At 34.2% G+C, this 12,070-nt stretch overlaps 1 protein-coding gene across 1 annotated transcript; it reads left to right on the forward strand.

Moving 5' to 3' along the window:
• The first annotated feature begins 800 nt into the window (after positions 1-800).
• Positions 801-4,974, forward strand: LOC116004894 (transcription factor MYB83-like). Its single transcript, XM_031245094.1, has 2 exons — positions 801-1,204; positions 4,199-4,974. The coding sequence occupies exons 1-2, from the start codon at positions 861-863 to the stop codon at positions 4,947-4,949; spliced, it is 1,095 nt and encodes a 364-aa protein (XP_031100954.1). The 5' UTR covers positions 801-860; the 3' UTR covers positions 4,950-4,974.
• Positions 4,975-12,070: the final 7,096 nt, after the last annotated feature.

The following is a 12,070-nucleotide window of genomic DNA, read 5'->3' on the forward strand; positions in this document are numbered from 1 at the left end:
ATATATATATATATATATATATATATATATATATATATATATATACATATAGTTAGTAAATAGATTGCAACTATAAGATCAACTCTGGTAAATGGTGTACTATATTTAAAAAAGATATGTAAGGTAGATTGAATTTCAATTAATCTCAGATAGCGGTAATTTAAAAAATGTGTCGCAATAAGATTAACTGGTTTGACCGATCACAAAGTATAATATTGCTTCAACAATAATGTTGGGGTGTCATTGGGGGACCTTGACAGATAGGAGGATATAAAATCCCTTGTACGTATGTATAGGCAATTCAAGAGCGAAAACCTAGGACTCAGAAGACAACTCACGATTTATCTCCTCTCCCTCTTGGACAAAGGCTTTGAGAATTTAGATTAGTCACGCTAAGTTGAGATACCTGATATTTAAAATAAATAAAAATAACTTTTTTTTTGTTTCATTAATTATTATATTTTAGATTAAATATCTGTCGCATGGACAAATAATGTAATGACACCCTCCCCCACCACCCCACCCTAACACCCTCATCTCCCCTCTATCTTGATTCCCGGTTTCTAAGCAAACTCCACAACCATCACCATCATCTTGATCATGATTTCTATTCCATTCAAGCATGCCACTTTCTCTCTCTTTCTCTCTCTCTCTCTCTCCAAAGAAAAGAATAAAAAATGAAATAAAATAACTATAATTGGGGTTAGTTAGTTTTATATATGAAGCACAGTACAATAGATATAATATATAGGGAATTCCCCTTTACATATACATCCAATTCCAATCACTTCGACCAATTCCCCGGGGTGACAAAAAAATAAAAATAAAAAAACTCAGGAGTGATAGAGAGAGAGAGAAAAATGAGGAAGCCAGAGTTCTCGTCCGGCAAGAACGGCGCGAACGTCGGCAACAGTAACATCAACAGCAACAACAACAACAACAGCGGCAGTAACAACGTTGTTGTTGCTAATAAGCTTCGGAAAGGGTTGTGGTCGCCGGAAGAAGACGAAAAGCTGATGCATTACATGCTGAGCAACGGGCAAGGGTGCTGGAGTGAGGTGGCGAGGAATGCGGGGCTGCAGCGCTGCGGCAAGAGTTGCCGCCTCCGATGGATTAACTACCTCCGCCCCGATCTCAAACGCGGCGCCTTTTCGCCGCAGGAAGAAGAGCTCATTATCCATTTGCATTCTCTCCTCGGCAACAGGTACCTCTCTTCTCTCTCTCCCTCTCAAATCAACTATTATACCATAAGCTTAATTAATTAATTTCATATAATATATGCATGAATTTCTTTATTTTAAATGTAATTAACATTTAATTAATTAAAATTTGATGAATATAAATACTCAGTACTCTCAGTTAATTAAACTCTAATAAAGATTTTGTTCAGCAACATATATAAATAATATAATCTACAAGCACCTTGTACTCAGATGACAGTTTTTTGTTCTCTTTGAGAGAAGATCACAGGATCGAACCGGGTGGTAGGGTATTAACTCTTTTGACTGCAACACATAGAAAAAGTTATATAACAGATACTAACATGTAATAGAGTCAGTAATTCTAAAGAAAAATAAATAATATAATGAATATGCTTAAAAAGAATGATTGAATGAGCAAAACATAATTCTCACGTTAAAATCCATCTCGGTCGAACTCGTCACACATGGTCCTTTTAATGTGGCGTGTGGTTTCCCTCATCACCCAATAATAATGAATATACAGTCCAATTATTAGTTTATACTTTTAGTTGACAGAACACATCCTTCAATTTAATATTATAAATAATAAACCCACAAATGTACAGTTAAACTATCAATTTAAACTTTTAATTGGGACGAAACACTTTCTTCAATTGTTTATTTTATATACAATACGTACATAAAAATCTCGTATTAAAAAACAAAATAAAATATTTTAGCAATTGATATAAATAAATAATTGAAAATATATAAATCACTTTTTATTTTTAAAATACGGTATTCTTTTTGGTACTACATTAAAGCATTGTCCTAGGAGTTGTATATACTATACGTGGATGGATTCCTCTGAATGAGAAAAATCCCAATCAAGTAACTGAAATGTTGAAATGAAGAACTACTAGAATTGAGTGAAGAAAGGGTTGACAGCAACTGAAATTTTGAATACAGTAGAAAATTATATAATGTTTTGTATGTTTTATTTTGTGGAAATTAAAGTAACGTAATTGCCTTAGGTGTCACATTTTTCAACTTTTTGTTTTATAAGAGACATTAAAAGGTTCCTATCAAAGAAACTGAAAATGAAAGAGATCTCAAATTAAAACAATCAATGCTCGCTTCTTCTTAAAGGAACCCTAAAAAAATACTTTTATTTATTAATTATTATTTTGGATACAGAAGATGAAAGAGAATACACTATTATTTTTAAATACCACATTAGAGCATCCTCCATAATTTGAGGTTTTTTTTTTTTTTTTTTTTTTTAATGAGGTGCCAATTAGGAGATAGGGGAGAGAAAAAAGAAAGAAAAAGAAAAAGAAAAAAAAAACAAATCTGACAAACAAAAAAATTAAATTAAATTAAAATTGCATGTAAACGCGCCCTGTAACCGAGCAAGCATGGCTTGAACGTGCGGATTACTCGTGAAAAATGTTAGCAAGCGGGCTCCACAAAAAAACTTAATTTGCAGGAATAAAAAATCCCCCAAAAACTCATCTTCCTGTTTGTTAAAAATCACTTTTTATTTTATTTTTTTCTGAAAAATTCCAAAATGCACAATTGGAGAAACTCTTAGTGTCATTCTATGGTAGGAATAGAAATATTTGAGTCATATTTGGTACAATCATTCTAATTTGTCGAATTGTATCATGTATTATCAAAACGTACCAGTGTCAATAATATCTAATACATACAATCAAACATACCTATATATATAGTTGTACTAGATATAATTCGACACCAAAGAAACTCCCACCTCCTACCCCTGGGGTAACACTCATATATAAGAGACAAATTAGATAAAATTGATATTTTTGTAAAAAGTGTAGACATACATGTACTGCACAAAACTACTAAGTGCACTTTTATCTATAATAATTTATTATATTTATTTTTACGAGATTAACACAAATTGCAGGTGAAAAATTAATTTCACATTGCATATTATTATATAGGTCTAAAAATCTCATGAAAGTAAAGTGGAATTTCAGCAAATTGCAATTAGCATATATTCAAAGACAACATTATAAAGCAACCACATCATGTTATATATTGACTTCAACACCATATATGATGCATTATAAGCACGCACACTGGTCATATATGTCTAAACCATTAGATCCGATACACTTTTAATCTAAATTTTTAAGTAAATCAATCAAATAATGACATTTGGATAACTAGAGGTACACAATATAACATTATCGAATTAATAAAATTGTAAATGTTTGAGATTCTTAACATAAAATTAAGGTATTTCATAAAAAGTTTAATGATCTTAGTGGCAAAAAAATCGTAAATTTTAATTTCAGACACCATTTTCATTTTTTAAAAAAATTCTATATGTTTTAATATATAAAAGTAATCATGGCATGTTTTATAGGCGGCCAATCTAGTCATGTTGGGACAATATGACTAACGTTTAACCATCTTAAATTTTTATTTATTATAAAGCACTCTACTCGAGAATCATTCACTATAGTTAAAATTAATTTTTTTTAATAAATAATTTGTAAATTTTACTATAATTTCTTACAATACAATGATTACTAAGATAATAGTTTGACATAGCTACTTAATTGACTGAGGTTACTCAGTTGGTATGTATAACATATATATAGGTTTATATGTTATTGTTTTTAGTCACGAGGAAAACCCGCATGACACTACCTGGGGGTACATGTGGATTAGGTAAACCCCGCCTTTTGATCCTAGCATGTAATGATGTAAATGACCACAAATAGGTAAATCAACTTAGGTTGTTCGCAGTTGACAAGCTCAAATTAAGGAAGCTGGAATTTGAACTAGTAACCTTGTGGTTACAAGTTTGTATCCTTAGCTTAGCCAGCTTCGCTGTGGTTATCGGATATATAAGTTATTTTGATTTCATGCATGCTAAATAAAACAGAACCATGCAATTAAGTAGCTAGAGGCCTAGAATTATTGAATTGTTTTCCATTAATTAATTGTGTTTTTTTTTTTTTTTTACTACGTACAAGGTGGTCACAGATTGCGGCACGTTTGCCCGGACGTACGGACAACGAAATCAAGAATTTCTGGAACTCAACACTGAAGAAGAGAATGAAGAACACATCCTCGTCTCCCTCCACGACTACGTCACCAAACACCAGCGATTCCTCGTCCTTGGAGCCCTGCAGGGACAACATCATGGGAGGCCTAATCTCCTCCTCATCAATGCAGGATCATCATCACCACCACGCGCTAATGTCGTCAATGTACATGCACGACCCCTCCTCGTCCTCGTCGTCTTCGTCGTCGTTCTCGTCCTCCATGCCCCTAAGCGCGGCCGCGGCGGCGGACCCGCTGCCGATGCTCGGGCACAGCATCTCCGCCGCGGCCTCGTTCATGGAAACCGGCCACGCTCTCGGCGGAGGCGGCGCGTATTACGGGGACCACAGGATATTCGGCGGGAATATCGGGGCGGAAGAAGGGCCAAACCATCTCTTCATGGTCCCACCGCTGGAGAGCGTGAATAATGCGGTGAAATCCGAGGGTTTTGTGAGTAGGATGAGCATTCACAATACCACAAACCCTAATCACAACACTAATAATATAAACACCAACAGTATCGACATAAACAACCATTTCATGAATAACAACAACGTTAAGGTAGAGAATGTGGGAGGGGGGTTTGGGAGCTATTGGGACAATGGAGGAGAATGGGATTTGGAAGAGTTGATGAAAGATGTCCCTAATTCATTTCCTTTTCTTGATTTCCAAGTTGAATAATCCATTATATACATTATTACTTTCATTCCTTTTAATTGCCTTAATTTTAATGTCCCATTCCCCATATATATATATATATATATATATATATATATATATATATATATATATATATATATATCACACTACATACATAAAAATACCTTGTACCTACCTTGTACCGAATTATATATAACTGATTGAATTGTAGACAGGAAAGAGCCGATACATGGAATAAAAGGTGCAAGAAATTCTTGTATATATATGGATATATTCTATATGGTTAGTTCATTAATTTCCTCTTCACTATGATAATGTTTGTAATAATCATCATCTTCATTTAAATCTATTTGTGAAGGGATAATATGTGAATACAATAGTCACCATCTTTGATCGAGTACATTCTCTCTCTCTTTCAATTGGAAATATATAGTATTTGCAATATATATATACAATGTTCCTATAAATAGAATTTGAATGGTGCTCTTTGTACCAAAATATAAAGGTTGTGACATTTATATATCACAAGCCATGTTGGCAAGTGTAAATTTGTGTGTAAAGGAAAACGCTTAATGTACTCTGACTACTCTCCAAGGTCAGAATATCACTCACTTGATCTCGCTAATTAGTGGAAGAGAAGAAAAAAAATTGTGACCCCCCCCCCCCCCCCCCCCCCCCCCCCCTTTTTTTTTTTTTTTTTTTTTTCTGAGTTCATAGAAACATACCGTGTCAATAAAAAGGTTGCATTTGCTTAAATTCTCTATTTTTGATTTCCTTTCTTCGATTTAATTTCCTATTCTTAATCTTCTATTTTATATTTGGAAATAAATAAGTAAATGTATTTAATTTTCTATTTTTGTCTTTCCTTTGTTTTATACTTCTATTTACAAAGCTAGAAGAGTAGTACAACTAATTACTGTCTTTTTAGTTTTCAAAAAAAAAATTACTGTCTTTAGCATTTTTTTTTTTTTTTGATATTTTGGACTATAATCTACAATAAAAATTGTCAATATATATACACACACAACACACTCCGGATAGATATATATCAAATCAAAGATACTCTCCTTAGTGGTAGACTGGCATCAATTAACCAAGTCCTACTTCAAATAATTTCAACTTCTCTCTTTCTAATTCTCAGTCAAATACAATACTTATTATGATGATGATCAGATCAGCATGGCAATGATAATCAATGAGCTGAGGATTAAAGTAAATTAATTACTTAATTATGGTTTTTTCTAATGATGTTCTTAAGCATATATATATCTTCCTTAATTTGCAATACAAGTGATTTTAATCACTTAATTAATTAGGTGGCATGTCCACTTGCACAGTAAGTGAACTACCACACAAAACACACACAAACACACACACAAGTGCAGAAAAGTCAGCCCTTGCTCTTATTGTGACTAGGACTTTGAAATTACAGCATGAATTATTATTGTTAATTGAGACAATATATTAACCTTAATCATCACATTTTTTGACATCCCACTGTGATAATCCTAAAGCAGATAGCATGAAAGTCATTTTCTATAGGGAGACAATGTATCAATGCAGCCTTGGCCCATAAAGAGAATTCTTTTTTGAAAAGGAGAAGAAAAATTATTGGAATTTGAACAAAATCACGCTTATATTATGTAAATATAAGAAAATAAATTTGTGTTTTCGTTACTAGTTATAGTTTTTGGTATAGGTAGTGGTAAACGTTGCTCCATCTATCTCATTTCACCTGTCATGTTTATTATTCATGGATTAAACCAATTCTTCCTTTCTCGCTTATGTTCTTTAACATTTTCTTAAAAATTTTAAATTCAAGATTTCTGTCTAATAGTACTTTTGATTTAGTTTCTAAATATGTAACCATACTCATACTAATTTAAATATTATGAAAAAACAAAATCATAAATAATAACATGAGTCAAGCTAAGTCTTGCTAACCGAATAATACAGACAAATTGGATGCAGGGGGCATATAGCAAGAGTTGAGTTTGGCAAGTGTTGGAAGAGCATTGTATTGTTAGGCTGACTATTACGTTAGTTATAATTTTTACCATAATGGTAAATGTTTAATGTAACCAGACTCAAAAATTTATAAATGAAGATGAATTGAGAGTGATCATGATCTTTTATCATCTAATTTGTTTATATTTTATATCAACTACATTCTTTTTGAGTGTCTGATATAACAAGTCAAGTAGTAAAGGGAATTCAATTCAATAGGATTAAGAGACAAAGTGATTACATTTCAGTTGAAAGCTGAGGTAGTGGATTAAGTTAAGTGCTTCCTTGCATCATTTCATCCCAAGATTTTTTGTCAACCCGTAACTAACAAATCTAACCAATCCATGAATAAATATATATATTTATATTTATGTTTAGGGAAGTTTAGTTGTTTGATTATCTTTCACGTGATTGATGATTACGTAAATTGTGGATGTCAATGAGGTCACATTGTCCCCCCTCTTTTTTCCTATTAAAGTGTTGTCCCTTTATTACCCTAGCTATACTCCTATAGGAATGAAGTGTGAAAGGTAAGTTGAGCCAGCTCCTTTAAAAATCCTAGAAATTATATTAAATTGTATTTTTCTAGCTGAGTAAATATTATCAAATACAATCATATATGATCTATATTATACTGTACTTAATTGTAAAATATATTATTGGTACTAGTGATAATAGTATTTGGTACGATAAAAATAGTTTACATGGTTATATATATACCTGATACTGGCACTAGTATTGATCAACAATGTGTTGCATATGTTACAAAATATTTATTTATGGCCATTATTATTGTAATGGCTGTAACATGTGTACTTATTACAATGATTAATGTTGTACCCTTATATATATGAGGAATGGAAATAATAGAAGGTTGATGGTTTTTGGCTATTCTTTATAAAGCTCTTTATCTCTTACTATTCCTTATTCTTACTTTATACTTGTCAAATAGCCTGCAATACAATGGTTAGGAGTTAACGGCCAATGGGCATAAATAATAAATTATGGCACAATACATATTTGTATTCCCCTTACATCTAATACGTGGTTTTCAAATCAAACATTTCCCAATCTGCATTTCTATTCTTATGTATGCAATCCATTCTATTACATAACCACCATTGTATACCTCTAAACCTCCATCTGCTGTCTCAAATATGGCCCCTAAGAGAGACACAATGGATAACTAACTGCATAAAGATCGGTTCACGACATTAAGGGAGGTATGATCAAATTGAAATGGAATGCCTCAAAATTTCATGGAATGAAATGATCTTCAAAAATTAAATCCACGTACCATTTAGACTGAACTGGAAGTTCAAAAAGAAAATCAGACATATTTGCCAAACAAAGGGGAAAATGACACTTTTTCCCTATGTTATGTGCATATAGCACTTTTGCCCCCTGTGTTATTAAAGTGGCAGTTTTTCCCCTGAAATGTTAAATTGACATTTTTACCCTTAAAAATAACTATTTTATTTATTTTTCTTCTCCAACAAATTATTACTTATATGTATGGATGATCACGATTCGGTTCGAGCCTAACCAAACACTGTAGCAATCATACCGAAATAGTATGGACGGTTCTGGTTATGATTCAGAATCGAAAAAATAAAATTAAATAATTGCTGAACCGTGAACCGGAATTGAACCACAGTCATATATAGTGAAAATGATCAAACACTTATTTTGATAAATCGGTAAGGTTTGGTTCCAATTTCAATTTTGAACCGTCAATCAAAACTTATTTATTTATTTATTTATTAATTTTTATAATTTATTTCTTATTTAAATAGTCTAAATTCAACAATTATTTTATTTTATTTTTTCGGTTCTGAATCGTAACCATAATCGTCCATACTATTTAAGTTCAATTGCTACAGTGTTCGATTAGGTTTGTATCGAACCGTGATCTTCCATACATATTAGTAATAATTGGTTGGAGAAAAAAAATAAATGAAATAGTTATTTTTAAGGACAAAAATGTCAATTTAACATTACAGGGGGAAAACTACCAGTTTTAAAATAACTGTGGGAGAAAAACTGTCATTTTAATAACTCAAGGGGGAAAAGTGCTATGTGCACATAATATAGGGGGAAAAAGTGTCATTTCCCCCAAACAAATCTATTTCATAAAAAAGAGTGACTAGGTCCCATACACATTCCCTAAATTGGACCGTATATATGTCTATCAATAGTCCTTGATGCCAGAAGTGCAGGAGATTTATTAATATCCATAACAACTAGATCTAGTAAAAAATTTGTCACTCTTGAAAAATCTGAGAGCTCTTGAAAATCTTAAAAGTTAAATCTTTAAGATGATCGTCCAGACGACGAGAAAAACCAAGTAAAATTATAGGTGCATCAAATAATCATAATCTGGTTAGCCTCGAAAATTACTTTATATACGGGAGAAATTCTTGAAAAATGTTATAGCTTGTCGATAATATAATTGCCTTCAAATTGTTACGCGCAGAAGGCCGTCCGCGAGACATCGACTCTTAGCCGCGAGAGGTCGACCCGTGCGAGCTTCGAGAGATACCACTAACGCCCATTTGTGATCTCTCACGGGTGCAACTGTGCTTCGAGACATTGTATGTCTCGCGCACTGCTGTTTGCCTACGAGCGGTCGATCTCTCGTAGGCAGTGGCTTGAGATTGAAAACTTAGCCCTCAAGGCCAGCCAATTGACGACATTTGTGCCCGCAGACATCGTATGTCTAGCGCACTGCTGATGTCACTGCCTGAGATTGAAAACTTAGCCCTCAACCGCAGACATCGTATGTCTCGCGCACTGCGCTTTGCCTGCGAGCGGTCGATCTCTCTCAGAGAGTGACCACATTCGTGCCCGCAGGTGCCGGTGTACACGAGTCAAGCCTTTTCAGGCTCAGTTTGGGGTTTGATTTACACCCCCTGCGCGCGAGAGAGAGCATATATGCTATACAAGTTAACAAGTCATAAAAAGACCCTTGTATATATAGTGGATCAAATCTTCATTCCCAACCAATGTGGGACAAAAGGCTTACATCAAGCTTTGTCCACACAAATTCCATCTCAAATGGGTCTACATTGAGAATCAATTTCTCATTCACCCATTATCCATTTTGAGCGTATAATATATCGATCGCTTCGTCTAACTACGAAGAACCCGAATCCACTTTGACCCGACCCAAATCGGAAGTGGACCCTACATATATTTATACCACAAAATAGCCACTTAAAATGCCATTTATTCCATTTTTTCTAACAATCCCCACATGAATGAAAATTGTTTTCGGGGGTATTTTTAGAAAACGGAAACAACTGTGTTCAACAGTTGATTCCTACATAGCAGAGGTAGGTGTAACCCTTTGAACCTTGCCTTGTGGGATCTATGTACTCTACTAGCTGTACGGTAGAGCGCGATGTCTTTGAACCGACTGCCGTTTGTGTAGACATTGACAAATCTCACACTGGAACCATCCAACCGCACACTGTTCTCATGATTGTGGCCATTTTGGTCGTGGGACACCGTTCTTGGTACGGTTCTGCAAGAGTTTCTAAAGAATTGAGCCTAGTTCAATTCTCCTTTGAAGCGACCCACACTTCTATCTCACATAGGTGATTCTTTCTCAAGTTTCCCGCAACTCAACATATGTCCATCGACATTACTTACACAGCATATGTCAGATGACAATCGAATCATTAAAGCACTAATGTGCTAGCCTCGATCGGGAGTCATTGTTTTAACGAGGAGTGGTAGGGGTCGGGGACCCCAATAGTGACACACTCATTCCATAATTTAGTGTCCCATTAAACCTAGGTGCCAGCTAGGTTGGGTATCCACTATGGAATTTTTATACCAAAGGCTTTAGACCCATTCCTCGTATCAATTTCTCAACAATAATTTATAACCCTCGGGTTAGCAGCTGCTAAGTTATCCTTTGACCTTATAGTCAACAGAGATAACACTAGTTGTGAGAAATTATTTAATGGTATTATGTCTTAGACTTATAAGTCTAGACTTACCATACAACTCTATACGCTACCAATTTGGCTTAATGCAAAGCAACAACATTGGAGGTATGAGTTTTTCCAACTCAGGAATATTCTCAACGAGAATGGCATAGCCACTCAACCTCTCGAGACACATCATGTGTCTAAGGCTTTCAGCGTAGATTCTAACACGGATCTAGCTATCACGAGAATTTCCACTTTGACTGATTACCCAGGCTCACATCAACCATGTAGCCACTCATGGACTTATCGTCCTTTTAGATATCCGATTAACATGCTATACAACTCAAGTGGTACAGCTGGATATCACACATAGTGTAGTCCAAAATCATAAGTATACCATAGGTATCCCATAATTTTTCACTATTGCCTTCTAGTGCGTATCACTCGTATAACTACTGAGTTATAAACCGCAAGGCAATATTTGGCCAAACACAACACATTAGATACAATTGAATTTACCAATAATTTGAGTGTATTCTACTCGAGAGATACAATCTCTAAGATTTTTGGATGGTTAGTATCTAACATTGTCTAAGCCATTTGATTATCATCCTTTTACAAGGAATTAATCAACACAATAAGATTTACTTCACACGAGACCATTAGGTTTACTCACGATTTTAATCCCAAAGATTAAATCCGCCAATATCATTCATGTCAAATCTCAATTTTAACATGATCTTGATAGACTTGATCATTCGATCGTTTATACCCACGATGAGTTTATCGTGTATAAACATACAGTAACATTACCGTCTATTGTATACCATACATAGACACTTTGTTACTTTGCTTATACTAAACTCGTTGGTTTATCAGTGTATGATCAAACATCACGTGCCAATATTCCAGGCTGATTGTTTTACCATACAAGGATGTTACCAAACTACACACTTTCTTTCATAGCGTGGAACCAACAGAACCCTTAGGTTGTTCCTTGACTATAAAGATAGTGGTACTTCACATCCATCTGATGAACTTCCAAGTCCCACAGAGTGGTTATGGCAAGTATCATCCTTATGGATTTTTATTCTCATCACCAGAGAATACACATTGAAGCAACCAAGGCACTCGCAAGTAATCTTCAATTACAGGCCTGGCCTTGTACTTCAATTAGATTAACCGGTTTTTTATCTT

Source organism: Ipomoea triloba, chromosome 14 (genome assembly GCF_003576645.1).
Source record: "Ipomoea triloba cultivar NCNSP0323 chromosome 14, ASM357664v1".
NCBI lineage: Eukaryota > Viridiplantae > Streptophyta > Magnoliopsida > Solanales > Convolvulaceae > Ipomoea > Ipomoea triloba.

Coding starts and splice junctions, on each gene's coding strand:
- LOC116004894 (XM_031245094.1), top strand. CDS start 861: ATGAGGAAGCCAGAGTTCTCGTCCGGCAAGAACGGCGCGAACGTCGGC. Junction 1,205..4,198: donor CATTCTCTCCTCGGCAACAG/GTACCTCTCTTC, acceptor ACTACGTACAAG/GTGGTCACAGATTGCGGCAC.